Below are 24,857 nucleotides of genomic sequence, written 5' to 3'. Positions count from 1 at the left end.
CAGGCAAATTGTTTGGAGCATTGTTACTTTGACAAAAATTGTTGAGTGATGTTTGCTCTACTAACATAACACCTTTAGAGTAATGAATAAATAGATATGTAGATCCAACTGTACATTTTTCTATTGAATCTGATTGTGAAATTGTGATCATTTTATAGGCTTTGCCCTACACATAGCCAAGCTGTAAACCATAAATGTTTATACATGTATACTGGAGGATAAAGTTTTTTAGTTTAATAATTTTTTATCACATTAATGCATCCAAATGGTAAACCATTCATTGATATAATATTTATCTAAAGTATATATATACCGGTAAAACCCTTGATATTTAATTCGATTTATGCTTCGCTCGCCCCAACTGTCGCACCATAAAAAATATTAATATATATCCTAAGCTGCTTATTGAAGGAAATCTCATGGCTTACTTAGATTGTTGATGACATGCTTCTCTTCCCGCTTTTGAATCAACGGTTCTCCACACTCCGACCTCAGACGTCCGTAGGGTGCCGCTCGCCTCTCTGCCACACAAGCTCGTAGGACCCACTTCTCCGCGAGATGCTCTATCTGGATCTTCACCACGTCTCCCTGTACCTGGTCTATTAATTAAAATGGAAAAGAAATGTTGAAGTTTTATGGGAAAAAAATATTATTGTAAAAAATTCATATTTTATACTTGTTTTACTTGTGTTTGATTAATTCTACATCGTAGAATAAGTTTAAAACTGCTTTACAAACAATTTGTATTGTTATACATACATTTGATAACAATTAAACATGTAGATATTGGCATTTAAAATTGACCTATGAAATCACTCTCCAGGAGATATTGCGAGACTTGCGATAGTTGCCTACTACTATTGGAGTATCCCATAAGTTGGCTGCAGGTCTGTAGAAATTTTTTGAGTACAATATTTTGTGCGCCATAAAATTAAAATTTCAACTTATTAGGATGAACAGAACTGTAGCTCCCAGGTCGCCCATCTGAATTTTTTCAGAGATTTCTCTGAGACTATAACGTAAAATCAATGTTTGATTTCTTTATATCTAAATAATTTTACCATTGACATTATTTTGGTTAAGATTCATCCAACAATTCCTTTATTAATATATATATTTAAATCAATTTACAACATATATGATTAATTTTCATCAAAATATCCCTTATCAACAAGAGGTAATAAATGATTTTATCAAAAACAGTAAATTTTACTGTTATTGAACAGATCGAGCTTTAAAACCTTGGCAAGGTTTGCATGATTGATATATCAGGAATAAATGAAGAGAAGACAATTTTAACAGCAGAAATGATCAAGAATAATCATGGGCATGCAGCATCAAAGCTCTATATTCAGTCCTTTTATTGGTAGCGAATCAGTATGAGGTTTTGTCATGCATGCAAACATTGTGGTCGGAATTCTGATTTTTTTTAAGTTGTTGAATCATTTTTCTTTGTTTTTCATAACGGTGATATCAAACTTTCTAAAATATAAAGAATGAATAATGGAGATAGTGATTTCAACACCCCTTTCAATTTTCCTAGTTTCAAATTAGGTTACCAGTACAAATTTATCAAGCTCCCTCTATCATTTCTGATCGAATATTTTGAGGCAGATCAATATCGATAACACACCAGAGGTACATGTCAGAGAACATACAATTGAAGAAGAGGAAATTTTATGTAGGAATAAATCAAATTGAATCAAGCTCCCTTTATCAGTATCATATTTCTGAATATTTACATTTGCTGATATGTTAATTCCTTTATAAATGAACCTATATACAGAATAGCAAAAATATTCAACTCTGTGTGGACTTTTCCATGACATACGTCACAATGATCATAGCACGCGCTTATCGCAAATGTAAGTTGGATTATTTTAAACATGAAATTTTAACAATTCTAAACGGTTTGCCTTTTTCAAATGTACATGTAAATATAGTTAGTAAACAGCAATGTTAAAAAGTTCATTGGGATATCTAACGTGATCAAATGTGTAAGACAAGCCCTTTGGGCTTTCAGATTTTTAAATCTTTATTTGCGTTTTTTTCTTCAATAATTTTCTAAAAATTATTCTAATCAATACATGCGAATCTTTGTTACCAGTAAAACAACTGTACACAAGTATGTACAGTGTATCCTTATCACACATGTGATAAGTTAAAAATGTACCCATGAGTTTATAATAAGATAACACATCAAGTTGATCGACCTCCCCAATCCCTCAACCACCAACAACCTCAAGGTTATAGCGACTACATGCAAAATGTAATATTAATTTTTATCTGTTTTCTGAAAATATATTCAAAAGTATCGCCAAACCTGAAGAAAACTTGAAAATTCATTACGTAAGATAATTCAAAGTCATTCAACATTTTGGTTTAGAAAGTGTTGATTGAAATATTCCGCCAAAAAAAATCACCGGAAATACACAGAGAAATGAAAATATGGAACTTAACTCGCATACCATATATACTCCCGGATTACACTAATTTACAGCCGTTATCTAATTCTTGATATCAAAAAATTTATAAATCAAAGTTTGATTTTTATGACGATTTTACCTTATTTTTCATTTAATTTATCATTGTTCAAAAAATTTCATTTATAATTTATTAATTTTTTTAAAAAAGAGCATATCCTACGTAAAGTTCTTTAACTTTTTGTGTGGTGTTGGTGGGTTTTTGGGGTTTTATTTTGGAGGGGTGGAAGGAAAGAGAAAGGGGTTTATCACCTACATATTTAAACCGGCACGACCTATCAGTTTCAATAACATGCAGGTGAACTGCATATAATCCGCTCCCATCCCAAAGGATCTTATTTCTGTTAAATTGTATTGTACCGCTGGGGATCGAGGGAGTGTCAGAGAGAGAGAGAGAGAGAGAGAGAGAGAGAGAGAGAGAGAGAGAGAGAGAGAGAGAAAGAGAGAGAGAGGGGGATATGCCCCAATATGAAGCACATCTACATGCGTGTATAAGTATAGATATTCAACATTTTAAGTATGCACACCTTCATTTATAGTTATATATAAATACAGATCGAGTTCCACAGTAATCCAATTAATTAAGTTGTTCATTTATGTTTTAAGTTTTTTTATGGTCGGTATCCGACCATATGAGAATGTAATTCTGTTTGTCGAGAATTAACCGTTTCTCACCACTTAACTGTTCATCGCGGTCATTTGATTCAATAAATTCAGAAAACACATGGCAACACTTTGAGTCTAGCCAATATGTCGACAGTTCTCAACCCTTGCGTATAACAGTGATGTGCCTCGTAAATGCCTCAGTACCTTCAGAAAGTATATAGGATTGAACTAATGATAATTTGTAATGATTCAACGCAAATATGCATACTCTCTCTCTCTCTCTCTCTCTCTCTCTCGCTCTCGCTCTCTCTCTCTCTCTCTCTCTCTCTCTCTCTCTCTGTTGTAACTTAACATAGAAATGTTTAATTTTTAAATATCAAAACGATTCGAAATTTGAATTTTTTTTACCTTTTAAAAATTATATGTATATTATTTATACGTACCTGTTGTTGTAAACTTACATAACAGAATTAATTAAAGTTATAATCAGAGGGATAAGATATGCACATTGCGCATACAAGTACATCTTATTAATTGCACGTGTATGAAATAAATGATAGTTTATATACTCACATTGAAGTATGCTCTGAAGCGAACTGTCACTTTCATAATCGTCCATTGAAATTTCCTGTCCCATGTTTTAATACTTATCTATTTATATAATCCGTAGTTTGAATTCTAGATTTCAAGTGTCATTCGCATTTTTCCTTGTTTGCAAAAGCATTGCTAGCCTGCCTTTAAATGTGTGGTTCCTTGATTTTCCAAACAGACACATGTTGGCGAGGATGTATAACTGTGCATTTGAAACACAAGCAGCGATATTCTATCTCTCCCAGTTTCTACCCTCGATAATTTGGAATTAATTTTTTGTTAATTAATAGCAGTTATAAATCAAGAAACCCGCGAAATAAAACTCCATCTTCCAATATGTTTGTTCCTCAAGAATATTTCACGTTCAAGCTTTCCTCGAAAATGTCAGTGTAATGAATTTCAGTTGTCAAATCCCTCCTTAAAATATATTTTCTGTAATTTCAAACATACATTCACGGCTCGGTATATAATCACTGGCAGACAGGTAGAATCTTCTGTTACAATCCCTCGCGCCTGTCCCTGATTAGACCTCTTGTTTTTACACGTGTTTTAAATGTGTACTATTTTTCATTTTTTTTACACGAAGTTATGAATGAAACTGAGGCAATAATTTGATTATGGACGAACGATTGAGCAAGATGCGATGCGTCAACACCAGATACAGAGAGGTTCCAGGCACCCTCATAGCGCACGTGCATGCATGCGCCCGTCAGCTGCTCCCACGAGCAAGCTTAAGCGTTCGAAAGTCAGCTTCCTTGGAGTGTGCCACTTAAGAAACAAACAAAAGTCTGGTAGCCTTAAGAGCCGTTCATAAACAATCTCGGCCATTTGTAAGCCTAAAAGATTCCCTGTCTTCAACCTGTATATACAACCTCGTAATTTCCTGTGTACATTTAACGCGTTCTTCGTGAATTGGAAACGACCGACTTTCATGAAGGAATTTATAAGATACAGTGTACGAAACAAGGAGTTTCAGATGAATCGTAATATGTTATTTGATTGGATTTAGCTAATTACATGTAATTCCATACCTGTATAAATTGGATTTAACATTAAATTAAAACAAATTAAAAAAAAACCACCCAAAAAACCCTTCCAATCTTGATAAAATAATTCAAGTATGAAATCAGTTCCTGACTTCAACACGATCTCTCTCTCTCTCTCTCTCTCTCTCTCTCTCTCTCTCTCTCTCTCTCTCTCTAAAATGACAATAACTGTCAACTGAACACTGACATTGTCATAGACTCACTGCCTGTCATGTCGTATCCGTATGTATATATACACAATTTTATTAAAATTATATGTTAGATCCGCTCGCTTACTTGTTTGTGTATAGCGAGTAAGCGGGTGGATCTAACATCTAATCAATTAGATTGATGTATACATCGAATATATGTCAACTGAATTTTAACAGTGTCAGTCTGAACACTTCAATCGCTCGCAGACTCAAATTGAAATTGTGTCAGTTGTTTACCCTTGTTTCCTGCCTATACAATGTACAACCTAATACAGTTAAAGTTACGCCCTGAAAACACAACAGTTTTATATAATTAAACTGTTCCTGTTCACTTCTAAAAATAATCTCTCAACACTCCACCAATGTCATTCTATATGTCTGAAGGCAACAAATTTTGACTTTTTATGTATTGATATAATATTTACATTTTCCACTGACTTTGTCTACGATAGCACTACCAGTCGACTTTGTAATGTATGGTCCAATACATTTCATCAATGACCATTTTAATATCATATCGTAAAAAATGCTGAAAAATATATACATGAGGATTGCAAATATAAGTAGCAAGGTGAACAAATATGGTCGGGCGGAATCAAATCTATCATATAAAGCCCTTCAGACTTTATATATCGGATTGATCACCACCGATATAGCCCTGTAATTGTCTGTGTTATGAGTACTATAAGACAGTGTCATTTACGAATTATAACTGTCTTTGTACATGTATACAATACATGCACTTACAATTATAAGTATCATTGTCTCAGACATCAATATATATGCACTGATATTTTATAAATAGAGTATAAAAAATAACTGTGTCTAACAATGATATAACAACGAGTCGCTACTTGCGTGTTGCTCTTGCCTCATTTGACACACGGACAATGTCAGATGTTACCTCTGTTTCTATGACATTAATGTATGAACACTGACAATGTCAATTGTTATATATCACTCTCGCATAAATTTATGTACACTCACCAATGCCAGTTGTTATCTAGCTGTCTAATTGAATCGATTAAGATACACTGACACTGTCACGATGTACATCTCTCTCTCTCTCTCTCTCTCTCTCTCTCTCATTTAAATTCGACATTTGACTTGGGTGGCCACACGGTACGATTTTAGTCGAAAGCGAATCGGATGGAAAATCTTATGTAAAATCGCATCGTGTGACCGCACTTTAGATCTGTCTCTGTGACATCAAATTAAACACTGTCAGTATCAGTTGTTATAGATTTGTCTCTCTGACATCAAACTATACACTGTCAGAGGCAGTTGTTATAGATCTGTCTCTATAAATCTGTCTCTCTGACATCAAACTATACACTGTCAGAGGCAGTTATAGATCTGTCTCTGACATCAAACTATACACTGTAAGTATCAGTTGTAATAGATCTGTATTTCTGACATCAAACTAGACACTGTCAATGTCATTTGATCTGAGCACTGTGCCATGATGCCATTTTTTTTTTTTGCCAGTGCCATGATGACAGTTTTACCGAAAAATTCAGATATATGCCATATGATAGGCAATTGCTTATTATTATGCTTGTTATTCCAATATCTCATCTGTTAGGTGAGATATTGAACTTTGCAAAATAAATTTCTACAGAAAAATATTTTTACCGATTAATAGATAAAAACAATTTCCCCATAGGATATTTGGAATTTCCTACCGGAATAAAAGAACTTCATATAGGAATTTAAATTCCGATATAATTTGAACAAAAATCCCATAGGATTTTTAACTCCGATAGGAAATCATATTTTTTACTATAGTACTACCTGTCTGAATTAAATTCCTACAGGAAATACTGTTCTTCTACAGAAAATTTAACTCCCATTGCAATGGATTTTTTGAAAATTCTATAGGATTCATTGTCAATATTTCCTGTAGGAAAGTTAATTCTATTATGGGAATCATTGTTTTCCTATGGGATATTGTTTTTTTAAATGTTAATATCTCACCTGCCAGGTGAGACATACTAAAAACAAAAGTGGTTATACATGTATGCTCTATATACAATGGTCTATCCTTTGGTATAAATAGATTTTTACGAAGCTGCATCTTTTAAGCGGGTGCAAAAATGCCACCTTGGCACTGGCAAAATTATCCGGAACTTACAGTGTTTCTGGTTCTGTGTCTCTATCAATTTACACACTGTCAATGTAAGTTATTTTCTTTCTCCTAATATTAATTTATACAATGCAAATGTCGGTTGTTTGTTTCGTTCAATAAATAACACAATATTTTGTTAGCACTGTATGCACATACAGTTAAAAATGTGCAATTAACAAGAATTAGATTTCGCAGAAGGCTCTCTATCTGCATACATGCCTTCCAAGGCAAAACTTCGATCGAGTTTTCAAACATCTTTTTTATATAACTATTCATTAAAAGTAATCATCAAATTATCTTAATATAACAGTGATTATGCGAACTTAAATATGTATCCACTATTCTTAAGTTTGATAACCAAAACAGCCGTGATTGCTTGGTATTAAAGCATGACCGCAGCTGTAGTATCACTGTGTAATTCTATGGTATAATATACGTAGATTGGCAACGAATTCCTGTATCTGGTAATATTATATTTATTCTATGGTACCGTATGCACATTAATTGTGTGCATGTTGATATGTTTCCCCAAGACGCGAATGTGTATTAAAGATAGAAAACTTGACAATTAATTAAGGATTTTGGCTCCTGAAATAATAGTAGTGTAAATCATCCGAAAACCACTTAGATATAAAGAGGGGGACCTAAAATGTTCATTTATTTTATTTGAGACCCATGTCACCTGCCATTTTTTTTAAATATAGGGCCCCAAACAGAAATGATAATTTTCCTGAAAAAGTAAAAAAAAACATTCCCAGCATTATTGTAGATATTTCATGTGTGCAGAGAGGAAACTCTAGATGTTTAGGCGCACACTGGTTGATTTGAACAGTTTAATTGCGAAACATATCATAATAAAAATTATCCTTCACCCAGTGCACACACGAGTTTATGCTAGTAGTATTATGCATATATCCCCGAGTACCCAAACTCCGTCACCATAAGCAGAAAACCTCCCGCGTTTCTCTGTAAATTATTTTTTGAGGTTTTTTTCATTTGCAATCACTAAATATAATCTGAAACAATATAATTTATAAATTTATTAACAAAAATATTTTTATTTTTATTCACATAATTTTAAGCCCTCTGAATACGACGTTTATCACGCGTGCCTATTATATCTTATGAACCTAACTCCGTCACCCACATGCTCTATGATATGGCAGGAAATGAAGAACATTAAAACTTTAGTTAAAACTCCATTCGTATCTAGGCCAAGTTATAATAAGTAAAAGTGGTGTATACAATTTAAATTGTATTTAATTTCATCGAAATGAAATGATCGCCAGAATAAAAAATGGGTCCATGTAACAACAATCACAATGGCCTTTTCAGAATGTATGGATGCCGTTTGATTTATGTCCTCACATATTTCAAATAATTTATATCATTAATTAATATATTACTTATTATATTATTCATTTATTACATTTTAGAAATGTAGCATATTCTAAATAGCGATATACCGGATATATCTATACCCTGTTTAAGGCAAAAGTATCGGCATGAGCGATTTGACGTTATCATCAAGAGTAGTGCATAAAGGCTATTGCGGACTGAAAAAATGTATTAATTACCTTAATAAAAAATGTATTACATGTGAAATGTTTCATCTTGACCTCTCTAAAAATGGCTGACCACCGTAAATGATCGAATGGGCCCGCATGTCAGAAATATCGATGTTTTAGTGCACCCGTGAAAAAGTTTTAGCTGATTTCACACATTTAATGGTGCATAAAATGAACAACGTTAAATTCTGCTATTTTTTGTTTTCTTAAATTTAACCGTTGCAAATTGTTGACATTTGATTAAAGATTTTTGACATATAAAAAATGACGTCAATTAATTAAAATTTTAAATACACGGATCAAAGCATCAATCTTGCAGTGTGGTTTCCTTTCAGAACAAATTGATATATATAGAGGATGTAGACAGGGGGATCCTATTGCTCCATATTTATTTATTCTATGTGCAGAAATTTTAGCAATTCTAATAAAACAAAATACAAATATCAAAGGTATTGTGGTTAATAGTAAGGAACATAAGATTATCCAATATGCAGATGACACAACTTTAGTACTTGATGGTTCACCAAATTCACTTTTTGCTGCACTTGACACTGTAGATTTTTTTTCTACTTTCTCAGGACTAAATATCAACAGCTTGAAAACAAAAATTGTTTGGATTGGTGCTAAAAAATTTTCTAAGCAAGTATATCACCATACTAGATGGAAACTAGTGTGGGGATGTACAACATTTAGTTTATTGGGAATAGAATTTTCTGTAGATTTGGAAAAAATAGTTAACTTAAATTATGATATCCAAATACCAAAAATTAAAGCTATGATACAACAGTGGAACAGGAGAATACTCACCCCCATTGGTCGAGTCACTGTAGCCAAAACATTACTTTATCCAAAGCTTAATCATCTTTTTATATCTCTCCCAAACCCGGATAAAGAAACATTATCTTTTTTAAGTAATCTTTTCTATGAATTTATATGGAATTCAAAGATTGACAAAGTGAAGAGACAAATTATCACCCAAGATTATTTAAAAGGGGGATTTAAAATGCTAGAAATTAACAATTTTTTAAAGTCATTAAAATGCTCCTGGATTAGGAGACTTTTTAAAGATAAGAAACCATGGATGGACATCTTTTTTGAAATCCATGGCAATGAGGTTACAAAAAATATGCTTGATTTTGGTGACAAATATATGCATAATATTGTGAAACATAGTAATGTTTTCTGGAAAGATGTATTTCAGTCATACTTAACAATATTTCAAGCTTCGGATAACACAATATTTAAGCAGAAATTCTTTTCTATGCCAGTTTGGTACAATACAAATATATGTGTTGGTAATAAAACAATTTATGTCAAATTGTGGTATGAACATGGTGTAAAAAAAGTTAGTGACTTTTTGAATAATGATGGAACTTTTTTATCACAACATGATTTTGAAAAGCAATTTAGCTTGACAAATATTTGTACCATGCAATTTAATAGTGTTATCAGTGCAATATCTAAGTTTCTCAAGACCATGTCAGTTAATAGATCTGATGTGAGTAAAGATTTTTCACCATTTATTCCTTTTTATTTTGAATATATACTGTTGAATGAAAAATGTTCCAAAGTTTTGTATCAACTCATTAATAGTAAAGATATTGTTCCAAAGGCAATTCAAAAATGGAACACTGAACTATCACTTCACTTAGATATAAATGATTCTGTGAAAGATTTTTTTAAAATTTGTTTTAAGACAACAACTGATACTTCAATACAGTGGCTACAATACAGAATTCTTCACAGAATTCTTCCAACAAACTATTATTTAAAAAAGATTAATGTTATTTCATATGATGTATGTACTTTTTGTAAGGAAAATGTGGAAACAATTCAGCACGTATTTATGACATGTTCAGAAATACTTCCTATATGGAATAATCTTAGTATGTACATTTATAGGAAAACTTCAAATAGAATTGGCTTTAATGTTAAAAATGTACTATTTGGTGAACTTCCTTTCAATGGTTACAACAAAGTAGTTAATTTTATAATTCTGTACTCCAAGCAATACATTTTTAATTGTTCAAAACAAGACAAAAAACCTGACATTGTTGGAATGTTACATCATCTGTCATTCAAATATAAAGTTGAAAAATATATAGCTATCAAATCATGTGAGATTACAAAATTTAATAAACTCTGGGTAAATTGGAAAAACATATTTGAGATATAATTTTTAAACATGGTAAACAACTGTACTATTTATATTTGTATATGTGCGTTTATATATATATATATCCTTTATGTTTGCTCTTGAAGAGAAGGTAGTATGTAAGAGAGAGAAAGAGTGTGAAAGTGAGAATGCCAAAAAAAAATTCTTATATATATTACGTTCTTTATGAAATCATATATGATTGTGAAAATGAAAACAAAAAAATAAATTATAAAAAAAAAAAAAAAAAAATGACGTCATAATCGTACTTGATTTCAAACGGCGAGGAGTTCCCCGAAAGTGACGGAGTTAGGGTAGTGACGGAGTTAGGGGGCTATGCGATACACGGATTCATATTTCATATAAAATAATCTAACCAACAGGCTTAAGTTTAATGAATAGAAAGATATAAGATAGGATGAATAATGGATAAAAATTACAATCAAACCTTGAGCAGAAACAATGCACAACTATTTAAAATATATCATTATATTTAACAAAACTTCATTTTAATGGAACAATTTTTTTAAATAGGAAAATTGTTTTTCAGGAACAACAAATATTATATGCGTTAATATATGTTTTAACAAATTTAAACATTCCATGACTAATTTTTTTTTACATAAAACAATTCATACAAAAATTCTGAAAAATACGAAGTCGGAATATTTTGTTCCATTCGAGTGCCTTCTGTATTTACATTAGTGTGTGTTATTAACTCGATGTTGATTGGATACTTTACCTTTTGTCAACGAATCAAATTTCGTGTTATAAATTGCTTTTGGTGAAACGAAAAACTCGCGTTTTATTATTATTTCCAAAATTTTGGAAAAAATAGTGACCGCTTACATATTGTTTAAAAACAACATCGTTTGGACATTTCTCTAAAGGTACAACTTGTTTATTTATAATTTTCAGTTACAGAAATGTCGTAAACCAATGTGTATTTAACTTATGGTGGTTTTCTTTAATGAACTCGAATTTCCTCAAAACACCAAATCCAAATCTCGTTGAAAAAAGGGTTTTATATATTTTATACAACCCAAACCATGTAGTTGTTATTCTCAAGATATTAGATTTAAGCAAAATTTCTTGTATCATGGGAAATTCTACGCATTATACAAGCATATGGTGCTAAATCTGTCCTACATCGCACACTGCTGCAAGCATTGACAACATTTTCCTCCTCATTTTTCCAACAAATAGGAAACAAGAAAATATTACCTCATTCTTTATGAAAAAGATCTTGACACTTAAGATCTCCTAATGAAATGTAAATCAATTATAAATTAGATCTACAGTACATAGAATTTTGTCTCATATTTATTAAAATATATCACTATGGCTTACATGTACATCTGTGCTGCTTTAATTTTATTACCATATCTCTTCTACAGTTGGGTAACATCAGAAAATTCAGAGAAGGATTAAGTGATAAATAAAGTAGGTAACAATGTCCCTCTCCAGTCGAGAGTGGGAGGACCTGAAATCACTGCTGGACAAAGCAGTTCACAAGTTCCTCGGCTTCACAGAACAATCGCTAGTTACAGCAGCTCTGAACTGTATTGACAAAGGATATGACAAAAAGAAAACGATCAGTAAGTTTGAAGAGTTAAATTGTAGAACAATCTGTATGAAACCAATAGTCCTAGATAACCCTTGTCATGAATTTTGTGTAAAGAAAATTGATTTTCACAATCTGAGGTTTTGAATAATGAACAAAGAAAATGCCAAGTAAATTTTCTTCACCTAAAAACCCCCAGATTAATAATTACTAGAAAAGTGATGTATAAAGTTTCTTTTTATTTGATGACAGGCAAACTTGAAGTATTTTTGGATGACAGACAAGCAGAGAAATTCTCTGAAAAGTTATTTGATGTGTGGGATGACTACAGGAATAAAAGTCAGCGTAAAAAGAGAAAGGTTTGTTTTTCAGAAATCAAGATGAGAATCATTTTTTGTCCATTAATTTTCAAAAGTTATAATTGCATCGTATACTATAAACTGTCCTCTGTCTTAATCAGTGGTATTTGAAAAATAAAAATTGTTGATAGTTAATAGATGAGAAGTAAGTTTAGGTGCCATTTTATTTTATCAATGATTCCACCTAACTCTTACTGACAAATTGAATTATTCACAATGGTGATGATTTATAATCATACTGTTAAACACTATCTACCAGGACGGAGAAAGAGAGAGGGATGAAGCCTCTGAGAAGAAAAAGCGGAGATTTGTGGATGATGGACCGGTGGAAATGCCCGTTATTCCAGGTCCTGGGAATCCAAGTCCAGGCCAGCTGACAGGGGACAAGGTACAATGAGAGATAGTTAATGTGGAGAAAGCTGTCCACTTGTTTTGATGCCACGAGATAGAGAGATGATACTCTAGCTTAATCATCAGGACAGTGTGTGTGTGTGAATTTTCTTTAACTGACAGGCATTTGTTTCTAAATATGTGGGAAAACGTTTCTCTAAATAGACATGTTACCTGTCTCTTTCAACATATTTGATATGTTCAGCTGTATGTGAAGGTAATCAATAAATGTTAGAAAAAAAAACCCAATGTAGTTTTGACTATATTGCAGATAAAAGAAATGATGGCTAATGCTAAATCAATGATCAACGAGAGGAAGACACAGTTGTCAGCCATGATGCCTGCTCCACCACCTAAACCATCATTGGTATTTATATGAGAGAGAGAGAGAGAGACATTGTTTTAGATAATAAAGCTTTCTTAATGTCAGTGAATGTTTTTAAACACAGAGAAATTCCTTTTCAAGTTCTCATTACACATATTTTTCAAAAAACTAGTTTGTAAGCATATAAATGTTTGATAGCCTATATTGTAGAGTTACATTGTAATTTTCTTGCTGCTCACAGGGACCAACCTAGAGCAAAATTTTAGGGAGACTTCACTTCTCCCTAGCAGAAAAATAGGGAGAAGTTTGGGAAATTAGGGAGACTTCCATTACTTGATAACGGCATAATGCTAATGATGACAAAAATAGATTCAACCTGTAATAATATAAAATAAAATAGAAGCAAGTCAATAAAAAATATTAAACAACTTCTAAAAATTGAAAAAAAACTAGTCTTATTCAATTTATTACATTTTTTATTTTAATGTATTTATACATTTTATAGATGAAATGTTTTTTAATTGTGTTAGATATGACAAATAAAATTAGTCTCTGTATTTCTGTGTATTTTGGAGGTATTGGTACAACCCGTTGACCCAATTACAACCGTTAGGTAGCATGTAGTGGATCTGTTTAATTTTAAAGATAACTGTGAACAAACGGTTTTGTGATTATTTTAGCATTAATTTTGGCAGAGTTATAAACTAATTACAAGTTACCAACTAATTATATTATCAACACTAAAAGTAATAAACATCGGTTGCACAGTAGGTGGTTGCATCACCCGTATTTATAACCCCTTAAAATAAGACAGTCTCGAGGTATTAATCACAACAGCGGTTAACTGAGGCTGTGAAAACGTCTTCAGAATTAGTTAATTATCATTTTATTGCCTTTGGGGTTAATTTACACGATCGTGAACTCATAATACAGGGCGACTTCAACTTCTCTTTCGGAGGAAATTCCAGCGAAGTTACCGATCAAAAAGCGACTTTTTCGCCCAAGTCGCCCCCTAGGTTGGTCCTTGTGCTCATGAAGTAAGCAAAACTTATTTGATGCCACAGAGAGATTTTAACTTTAAGTGTTGTTCCCATATTCAGTGGAATGAATTCTTTATAAATTAGGGAGGCTTGTCTCACAACGAAATCCTGATGAATGAGGCACTGGAGAAAGTGCGAAGAGCTCAAGAACTGCAGGCCAAGATACAGAATCAGATGTCTGGTCTTATGCAGGGGTAGGTACTCCGGTTGTGTGAATTTCATATTTATGGAGAATGCACACTCAGTAAGAAAATCACTCTTGTAATATTTGAATGCAAAATAAAAAAGCTGTACAAAAGTTCTCATTTTGAAGAATTCACACAGTACATACCCCCCCCCCCCCCAAAAAAAAAAAAAAACTTGAGGAGAATTTTTATGGATTCTTTTTTTTTCTTTTGTAAAGTCAGATTATTTAAAGCATTTTAGCATGTGGGGATACTGTTATTTATAGATAATTATTAGAAAGATTAAGATACAAATTTGGCACCAAAAACAAACTTGTTAATAAACATTTGCTAGCATAAAAGATAATAAAGTGAATCATTCCCATACTCCTTCGAATATCAACTTGTATTACATGTGTGTGTTTATATTGCAGTAAAGGAGGTCAGCCCCCAGCAATTCCTACCAAGTAAGCATATCACTATTTTCATGTTCAGGAATTCTTTCTCTTTTCTCTAAAAATGTTATTGGTCGTATTTTGTACTCTTTCTGCTGGTCCAAAATTTCACATTTTGACTATAAAATGTGTAAATTTATCAACTGTAGTTTAAGTTTATTGCTATTATTGAATAAATGATGAATTCAAATAAGTATCTAGAACATATTTTTGTGATCAAGTTTTATGTTGTTGAGAGGAAACCTCAAAATTTTGCAAAAAATATGATACCCCAAGAAAAATCTATGAAAACTTGAAATTTGACTGTATTTATGTTCACTATCTTCTGTCTACGTACTGTAATCTGTTATGTGTTGCTAATTTCAGACCTACCCCGTTGATCCTTGATGCTGAAGGTCGAACGATTGACGCCAAAACAGGACAGACGGTTCAGCTGACCCATCACACACCAACCTTAAAGGTCAGGGGTCATTTCTGATGTTTAAAACGTTAAGATGAGTAATGGTTTTTGCTGCTGGTTCAGTTAATTGCTAGGCAGTTTTATCAGTAGATTTTAGACTGAAGGGTTTCTGGTTTACATTTGATGTAGTGTTGTTGAATAGTAGGATGTATTATTTTTTTAGGTAGTATTATTCTGTCAATGAATGAATAATAAATACTGCAAGAAATTAAAATTCCCAAGTGTCTTTAAGGTACTTATTGTTATTTTCAGGCCAACATCCGAGCAAAGAGAAGAGAACAGTTTAAAGAACTGATAGAAAAACCAACAGAGGAGATCACCGTGGGGAAATACTTTGATCCCAGAGTCGGGTAAGTACTTGCAGTAGAAGTCTGCTTAAAATTCAAATGTTGCAAACAAACTCCTCAAAATGTGTTGGAAACAGTTACTTGGGACAGACGTATAGTCTTGTATATTAAGGCTTGATAAAAAATATTTACCAAGGGCCTGATGATCTTCATGGGGCAATAAGATAAGGACAAGTGTTTTTGACAGAGCACTTCCATATCGACCAATTCTTTTGAGACATTCTCCAATACCAGTTTCATGTTTCAGTTTCATGTGACAGTAAAAATCATTGATTCTTAACCAACTAGCTAAAATTGTCATACTGGTATAACAGAATAAAAAAGACAAATAAGATGGGTTGTAGATGTCAGCACAAAACTTAAATGTTGCAAACCTGTCTTAACTGTAGATTCCTTTTTTTTACGCAAGTAATTAAATTCTGTAAGTCTGCTATTCTGCATCAAATCGCAAGAATATAAAATCGTGAACAATTTCAAATAGTTTACATTCGTTAGAAAAAAGCAAGATTTTAAAATTGGCATGGTATTCTTCTTGTGATTTTATGCTGATATTAATATGTCATGTTTAAATAGGAATCTACTGTACATGGTGACTTTTAAGGTGGGAAAAAAAGGAATTCATTGAATAAAAAATCTAAAATTCAACCTTCGATGAGATGCAATGAAAATTTTAGTGTAGAACTCAGTGTATATGTCTCCAGCTAAATACAGTTAGTGCTTTTAATGTGCCCACAAAAATAGGAATCCCAAGCTTGGGACTATATTGTTTCATGTTTCTATGTTCATGGGGGAGTAAAATTTTCACTTTTTTAGCTCACCTGAACCAAAGGTTCAAGTGAGCTTTTCTGATCACCCGTTGTCCGTCCGTCCGTCCGTCCGTCCGTCTGTCTGTCTGTCCGTCCGTCTGTAAACTTTTCACATTTTCAACTTCTTCTCAAAAACCACTGGGCCAAATTTAACCAAATTTGGTACAAAGCATCCTTATGGAAAGGGGATTATAAATTGTTAAAATAAAGGGCACAGCCCTTTTCAAAAGGGAGATAATTGCGAAACAGTGAGTATAGGGTGCATGCCTTTAAAAATCTTCTTCTCAAGAACCACTGCACCAGAAATGCCAATATTTACACAAAAGCTTGTATATATAGTGAAGATTCTAAATTGTAAAAATCGTGACCCTCGGACCAAAACTGGGGCCCCAGGCGGGGTTCAAAGTTTAAAATAGAAATACATAGGAAAATGTTTAAAAAATCTTCTTCTCAAGAACCACTGCACCAGAAATGCCAATATTTACACAAAAGCTTGTATACATAGTGAAGATTCTAAATTGTAAAAATTGTGACCCTCGGACCAAAACTGGGGCCCCAGGCGGGGTTCAAAGTTTAACATATATAGAAATACATAGGAAAATGTTTAAAAAATCTTCTTCTCAAGAACCACTGCACCAGAAATGCCAATATTTACACAAAAGCTTGTATACATAGTGAAGATTCTAAATTGTAAAAATCGTGACCCTCGGACCAAAACTGGGGCCCCAGGCGGGGTTCAAAGTTTAACATATATAGAAATACATAGGAAAATGTTTAAAAAATCTTCTTCTCAAGAACCACTGCACCAGAAATGCCAATATTTACACAAAAGCTTGTATACATAGTGAAGATTCTAAATTGTAAAAATCGTGACCCTCGGACCAAAACTGGGGCCCCAGGCGGGGTTCAAAAGTTAACATAGAAATACATAGGAAAATGTTTAAAAAATCTTCTTCTCTAGAACCACTGCACCAGGAATGCCAATATTTACACAAAAGCTTGTATACAAAGTGAAGATTCTAAATTGTAAAAATCGTGACCCTCGGACCAAAACTGGGGCCCCAGGCGGGGTTCAAAGTTGAACATAGAAATACATAGGAAAATGTTTAAAAAATCTTCTTCTCAAAAACCACTGCACCAGAAATGCCAATATTTACACAAAAGCTTGTATACATAGTGAAGATTCTAAATTGTAAAAATCGTGACCCTCGGACCAAAACTGGGGCCCCAGGCGGGGTTCAAAGTTTAACATATATAGAAATACATAGGAAAATGTTTAAAAAATCTTCTTCTCAAGAACCACTGCACCAGAAATGCCAATATTTACACAAAAGGTTGTATATATAGTGAAGATTGTAAAAATCGTGACCCCCGAACAAAAGTGGGGCCCCAGGAGGGGTTTAGATTTTAACATATATAGGAAAATGTTTTAAAATCTTCTCAAGAACCATCGTGCAACTGTTTGGGATATTACTATGCATACATGTACATCCTTAAATAATGTAGATTCAAAAAATTGTAACTCCCGGACAATTGATGGGCACCAAGAGGGGTTCAAAATTTAAACATTTGAACAAACAAAGGAAAAGTTTAAAAATTTTCTTCTCAAGAACTACAATGTTTTAGTTAGTGGAATATCTATGCATGCATCCTTCGCTTATGTAGATTCCTAATTCGTAAAATCGTGACCCCCGGACCAATAATGGGGCCCCAAGATGGGGTCAAAGTTTATTATAGAAATATAAAGGTAACATGTTAAAAAATCTTCTTCTCGAGAACTACAATGCTTCAATTTGTGAGATTACTATCATGCATACAACCTTGGATAATGAAGGTTCGACAGTTTTAAAATAGTGACCCCTTGACTAATACTAGGGACCCAAGATGGGTTTAAAGTTAAATGTAGAAGTACCGGTATATATGGAAAATGTTTAAAAATCTTCTTTTCGAGAACTACAATGCATCAATTTGTCAGATAACTACGTAAGCACCCTCAAATAGTGTAGATTCGAAATTATAAAAGCCGTGACCTCAATCTAATACTGGGGCCCCAAGAGGTGTTCAAAGTTTAGCATAGAAATATAGAGGGAAAATGTTGAAAAATCTTTTTCTAGGGAACTATAATGCTTCAGCTTGTGAGATAACTATGCAAGCATCCTTAAATAATGTAGATTCCAAATAATTAAAACTTTAGCACTGGACTAATACTGTGGCCCCAAAAGGGGTTCAAAGTTTAACATAGAAAGATATATTGAAAATGTTTTTAAAAAGTTCTTCTCGAGAACTATAATGCTACAGTTTGTGAGATTACTATGCAAGGATCCTCAAATTGTGTAAACTCTAATGTAGTGGAACCAAGAGTTATCTTTCTTAATGTTCTGTACAGTCTGAGAGTTATTCCTCTTGAAGTGGAACTCTTCTACGTTCAGTTTTTCAGGTTGTGTACGTGCGGTCCCACCGCAGTGCTACACATTTTCATTCCTACGTTACTATTTATGTTGTTCAAGCCAACCATAAACCTCGGACCATTACTGGGTCCCCAGAAAGGGGTTCAATCTTTAAAATAGAAAAAGCATATGCTACGAAATGTAATGTTACAAGGAACTGCTGTTCAGGTGAGCGATGTGGCCCATGGGCCTCTTGTTTTCCTTATATAGCGCAAGGCAAGCTCAGAGGCCAAAACGAGGATTCAAGTTCCACGAGCAAGGAAAATTTGAGGCAGTTGCCTCCAGACTTCGTGCCAAGGTAATGTGATTCTGTGTTTTTTTATCCTTTACTGTTCTTATGAATTACCGGTAGTATGAAAAAAGCAATTCACAAGTATGTACAGCAAAAAGTTGAAAAAATCCAGTTGGCCTTGAAGAAAAATACATGCATCAGTGAAATAAAGCGAAGAAAACTATATTTTAAAATTCTTAAGATAATGCTCTTAATATCTTTTTTTTGTTTAATGTCAAATGAACTATTTATTTTATGAATGATCAATGCATGATGTACATTCATGTATGTTTATCAGAAAAGTAGCTTAAATGTATATTGTTTTAAAAAAAGGCAGATGTGAGGTGTACCTAATTTTTTGATTTTCATGATTTTACAGGCTCAACTGGAGATTCTACAAACTGAAATTGCACAAGCTGCCAAAAAGACAGGTATCGCTTCTGCAGCAAAACTAGCCACCATTGCACCAAAGAAAGAGCTGGTAAGCTTTTAGTCAAGTCAACAGCAGACTTAATGCATTATTGTAACAGAACTGGGAGCAGTGGTATCCGTTTACATATATACCACTCATGTTACCATAGCAATATTTTTTTTTTTATAAATACTACCTAACGAAAGTCCTATTCTATTTAAATAGTATGCATGCAGTGTTCCTATTTATTTGTTTTGATGTCTCATGGAAGTGATTTTAATGAGATGAAATAAAGAACTTTAATATTGAATACAGACTATTGAATCGTATACATGTAAAATGAGTTTTCTTATCTGAAGCATGTACCTGTCTTGTCTTTAGAGAGAGGGGGAAATCCCAGAAGTGGAATGGTGGGACAGCTTCCTCCTGCCCATGGACAGCTATGAGGGGATCGAGGACCGGCTGACGGACGGACAGTTTGATGGAATAACCCACCTAGTGGAACACCCCATACAGCTCAAACCTCCAAGTAAATCATCCAACTTTTTCAGCTTCTGCATTCCATTTTTGCAGAAAAAACATTTTATGTTGCTGTCAAAAGAGGTCACAAATGGCAATATTATTTCAAGATATGTTTTAATTTAGACCAAACAAATGAAATTAACATGCTTATGATATGATAGTTTTATTCAGTAAATACACATATACATGCCTGCTTTTTTCCCCATGTAAACTTTGATGAAATTTGGACGTGGAAAATCTTTTCAAAAAGGCATGAATATGATTATTAAGTATTGAAAAATGATTATTAATTTTTTCTCATTTAGATGTACCTGAAAAAGAACCACAAGTCCCTGTTTATCTCACAAAGAAAGAGAGAAAGAAGTTACGACGACAGAATCGACAAGAAAATCAGAAGGAGGTCACAGAAAAAATTCGCCTTGGGCTTATGCCTCCACCAGAACCAAAAGGTTGTACATTTAAAATATTTTTGGAAAAAAAAAACCTATGTAAAACAAAATAGCTAAGCTTTATAAGATCAAATGTTTGATGTATATTAATGATGCAAAGCCATCTTTGTGCTAAGTCACTGTGTATGAAATAACATTTTAAAACAACAGACACGTTAAATTTTAAAACAAATAGAAATCTGAATAATATATAATTGGGGGAAATATCCGATTCCTTCCAGGAGATCTATGTATGTATTTTCATAAAGTTTAAAAACGTGATTTGATTTGTGTTTTAATTTTACAGTTCGCATGGCTAACTTGATGAGGGTATTAGGAACTGAGGCAGTACAGGACCCTACAAAAGTCGAGGCCCATGTCAGAGCACAAATGGCAAAAAGACAGAAGTAAGATAACATAAGACTTGAAGTACATTTTGTCATAAATCCAAATACAAATCAGACATAATACACACTACAAATGTCACAGTACTAACAACTGTAGGGAATATGATTCAAAAGTCCTTATCCCTTATTAACACTACTTGCAATGTTCATTTTAAAAGTTATTCAAATAAAGGAATTTCAAACCCAAAACACAGCAGTTTGATATTAGGAGAGTTGTTATATTTTGTATTCTATTAGGGATCTGAGAGATACATGTACCTACTGGCTATTGCTGATACATTTTGTTCATGTACTATATTACAACCATTTCATATAATTTCAGAGCCCATGAGGAGGCTAATGCTGCTCGCAAGCTGACAACGGAACAGAGGCGGACAAAAAAGGAGAAAAAACTGAAGGAGGATACCAGCCTTGGGGTTCATGTGTCTGTCTATAGGTCAGTAGTAAATGTTTAAAATATATATCCTTATTTTACATTGATAACTAAAATGGAGAAAAATTTAAAACTGTTCTGCAGAACATTTACTAAGAACATTATTTGGATAAGTTTAATCATTAAACAGGATTTCTTTGTATTCCTTAAAAGTTTGCAAATGATCATACCAGAAGTGTAATTTTTATGCAGTTTTTCTTTTTAATTAACATATTGGGTACTTCTGTAATGTCTGACTACTTGGCAATATTATTAAACAAAAATCCTCAAAATCAAATTGTGGCTCTGACTGAAAAAATTTCCTAATTCATAAACAGGTGGCTCTGTATTATTAAGTGTTTATGATATCCCCCATTTCTTGCCACCAGGTTACGAGATTTGACAAATCCGGCAAAGAAGTTTAAGATTGAAGCCAACGCCAAGCAGCTCTTCATGACGGGGATAGTCATCATGCACAAGGAATGCAACGTGGTGGCGGTGGAGGGAGGGCCCAAACAACAGAGGAAATTCCGGCGACTGATGCTCCAACGAATCAAGTGGAACGAGGACAAGCACAAGAAGTCTGCAAAGGATGACGGTAAGGGCGGCAAGCGATGGTCTTCCACAGATTTCTGTTGACTTTCTAAATAAATTTTATAACTGTAAACATATAACATTTGGCTGTGTATTCTATTTAGCCTTTTTGGCAGAAATGGCCTCTGCTAAATCAAGTACATCACCAAATGTAAAATATATACGTAGATAAGTAAGTACATTCTGGCATGCACTAAGTCAAATCCATGCCAACTTGATAAAATATTGTATTCCACCAAATATCATACAAGCTAAATATAATATGTTTACAGTATGATATTGTAAATTGCACTATTTATATGAATTAAATGTAAACTGATTATGATATTTAGAAGTTCACTGGAGTATAAACATGGTTGGTCACTGAATTGATCAAATTTCTTGAAGCTGGACAGCTGTCTCAAAAGTTGTAATTTTGTTTTACTAAAGTATTTGGTCTTTCATTTTTTCCAGATGACAGTGATTCAGAGGAGGAGCAGGACAAATCAAACAAATGTGTTCTAGTGTGGGAGGTAAGTCCTCTTCTTTTTCACAGTACAGCTTGCAGTGGATAGTGGGGTTCCTTGGGATCATTTAATTGGTGTCTCGTTCAGTTTATTGCTACTTTACTTTGGGAAGCGGATGCCTGAGAGATAAGAGTTACTGATGTATGTATGTCTGTCTTTATTTTACAGCTTTCTACTCATGCAGCTCCCATTTAATATTAAAAGTTTGATGTAAAAAAATTTTCTTCAGAAAATTAGGGAGGAAAGAAAATATAAACAATTTCTAAACAGTTGAATTATTAGAATTATTAGAATTCTTGATGGCTTAATTTTCGTCGTATTTGTGAGTAGTTCTTCTCCACAAATTTTCATCCTCAACGAAAACCAATTTAGAAAGAATAGTCTTTCTTTACTGAAACTACAAACCCACACATCCACACAATTACATCCCCACAAATAAACAAAAAAATTACAACTCGGAAAATTAGCCCCCAAAGAATTTAAATGGTTTTTTGACATAAAAAATAAGAATATAATTCATATATATTAGTATGAATGTTCATTTAATGTCTCTATGATAGCTCATTTTTCATGTGGATAATTTTCAGGGCACTACCAAACAGAGAGCTTTCACAGACTTCAAGTTCAAAGTGTGCCCCACAGAGGCGTTCGCCCGAGAGCAGTTTAAGAAGTGTGGGGTGGAGCAATACTGGGACTTGGCATTCAGTGGTGCGGTGTTAGAATCCACTCAAGACGAAGACTTTTTATAGCCAGTAAACGGGACTTTCAGTGATACAGTGTTTTGAGTCCTGGCACCTGGGAGGAGGACTTTTTAGGGCTGGTAAATGGTGCTTCTGTTGATGTAAAATCCAATGTTAGAGACACAGTTATTTACCACTTCAATTGAAATTATAAATATGTTGTGAGAAGAAAGGGTGTGCAAGAGTTAAGGTTTTGAAAGAGAAATGTGTTATCATCATAATCTATGTTCTTGATGCAGCAATGTTATCATTTTAATGAAGTACGAAATTAAAGAACTGAAGAATATTTGTGAAACTTGTGAGGAAGACTGTCAAATTTCACCTTCATGGAAATGGTTCTGCAAATAGAATAAAAAGAGGAATGACAAATTTGACTTTAATTATGTCTTATCAAATAAATTCATCCTATAATCATATCTGAGGTGTGACGTTTTCTTTCACTGGTGCATGTTGCTTTTTAGCTCACCTGAGCCAAAGGCTCAAGTGAGCTTTTCTGATCACAATTTGTCTGTTGTCTGTTGTTGTCGTCGTTGTTGTAAACTTTTCACATTTTCATCTTCTTCTCAAGAACCACTGGGCAGATTTCAACCAAATTTGGCATAAAGCATCACTAGGTGAAGGGGATTCAAGTTTGTTCAAATGAAGGGCCATACCCTCTTTAAAGGAGAAATAATTGAGAATTATTGAAAATTTGTTGTTATTTTTCAAAAGTCTTCTCAAAAACTATTTGGCCTGAAAAGCTTAAACTTAAGTGGAGGCATCCTCAGGTAGTGTAGATTCAAGTCTGTTCAAATCATGGTCCCCGGGGGTAGGGAGGGGCCACAAGAGGGGGATCAAGTTTTACATAGGAATATATAGAGAACATCTTTAAAAATCTTCTTCTCAAAAACTATAAGGCCTGAAAAGCTTAAATTGAAATTGGAGTATCCTTAGGTAGTGTAGATTCAAGTTTGTTCAAATCATGGTCCCCGGGGGTAGGGTGGGGCCACAATTGGGGGACTAATATATAGAGGAAATCTTTAAAAATCTTCTTCTCAAAAACTGTTAGGCCAGAATAGCTCAAATTAAAATGGAAGCATCCTCAGACCCCCGGGGGTAGGGGGGGGGCACAAGAGGGGGATCATGTTTTACATAGGAATATGTAGAGAAAATCTTTAAAAATCTTCTTCTCAAAAAGTATTAGGCCAGGAGAGCTCAAATTAAAATGGAAGCATCCTCAGGTAGTGTAGATTCAAGTTTGTTCAAATCATGGTCCCCGGGGGTAGGGTTGGGCCACATAGGAATATGTAGAGAAAATCTTTAAAAATCTTCTTCTCAAAAACTATGAGGCCAGAAAAGCTCAAATTAAAATGGAAGCATCCTCAGGTAGTGTAGATTCAAGTTTGTTCAAATCATAGTCCCTGGGGGGTAGGATGGTTCCACAATGGGGGATCAAGTTTT

The 24,857-nt window shown here is 33.5% G+C and overlaps 2 protein-coding genes across 4 annotated transcripts in view; one reads left to right on the top strand and one right to left on the bottom strand.

Annotated features, from left to right (window-relative positions):
* LOC128161745 (FYVE, RhoGEF and PH domain-containing protein 4-like) overlaps positions 1-4,350 on the bottom strand; it is a 49,086-nt gene extending 44,736 nt beyond the window's left edge. Inside the window, exons 1-2 of one of the 3 annotated variants that reach the window (XM_052825131.1) lie at positions 3,663-4,350; positions 429-599 (exon numbers count right to left, since the gene is read on the bottom strand). In XM_052825131.1, coding sequence (XP_052681091.1) covers positions 429-599; positions 3,663-3,726 — 235 coding nt within the window. In that variant the 5' untranslated portion in view covers positions 3,727-4,350. Of the gene's footprint in view, positions 1-428; positions 600-804; positions 1,053-3,662 lie in introns of those variants that run through there. The other 2 variants (XM_052825130.1, XM_052825132.1) reach the window with 2 other exon arrangements.
* Positions 4,351-11,525: 7,175 nt separating this feature from the next.
* Positions 11,526-23,833, top strand: LOC128160504 (U4/U6 small nuclear ribonucleoprotein Prp3-like). Its single transcript, XM_052823836.1, has 18 exons — positions 11,526-11,658; positions 12,166-12,366; positions 12,585-12,691; positions 12,951-13,079; positions 13,353-13,448; positions 14,531-14,640; positions 15,045-15,077; positions 15,432-15,525; positions 15,778-15,875; positions 19,336-19,423; positions 19,776-19,877; positions 20,190-20,337; positions 20,636-20,779; positions 21,066-21,165; positions 21,488-21,601; positions 21,967-22,175; positions 22,625-22,683; positions 23,265-23,833. Exons 2-18 carry the CDS (start codon positions 12,222-12,224, stop codon positions 23,424-23,426), a joined length of 1,938 nt encoding a protein of 645 aa, XP_052679796.1. The 5' UTR covers positions 11,526-11,658; positions 12,166-12,221; the 3' UTR covers positions 23,427-23,833.
* Positions 23,834-24,857: the final 1,024 nt, after the last annotated feature.

The sequence above is a fragment of the Crassostrea angulata genome, chromosome 8 (genome assembly GCF_025612915.1).
Source record: "Crassostrea angulata isolate pt1a10 chromosome 8, ASM2561291v2, whole genome shotgun sequence".
Taxonomy (NCBI): Eukaryota; Metazoa; Mollusca; class Bivalvia; order Ostreida; family Ostreidae; genus Magallana; species Magallana angulata.
The sequence above is the reverse complement of the archived record's forward strand: the minus strand, read 5'-3'. Positions and strand labels throughout refer to the sequence as shown.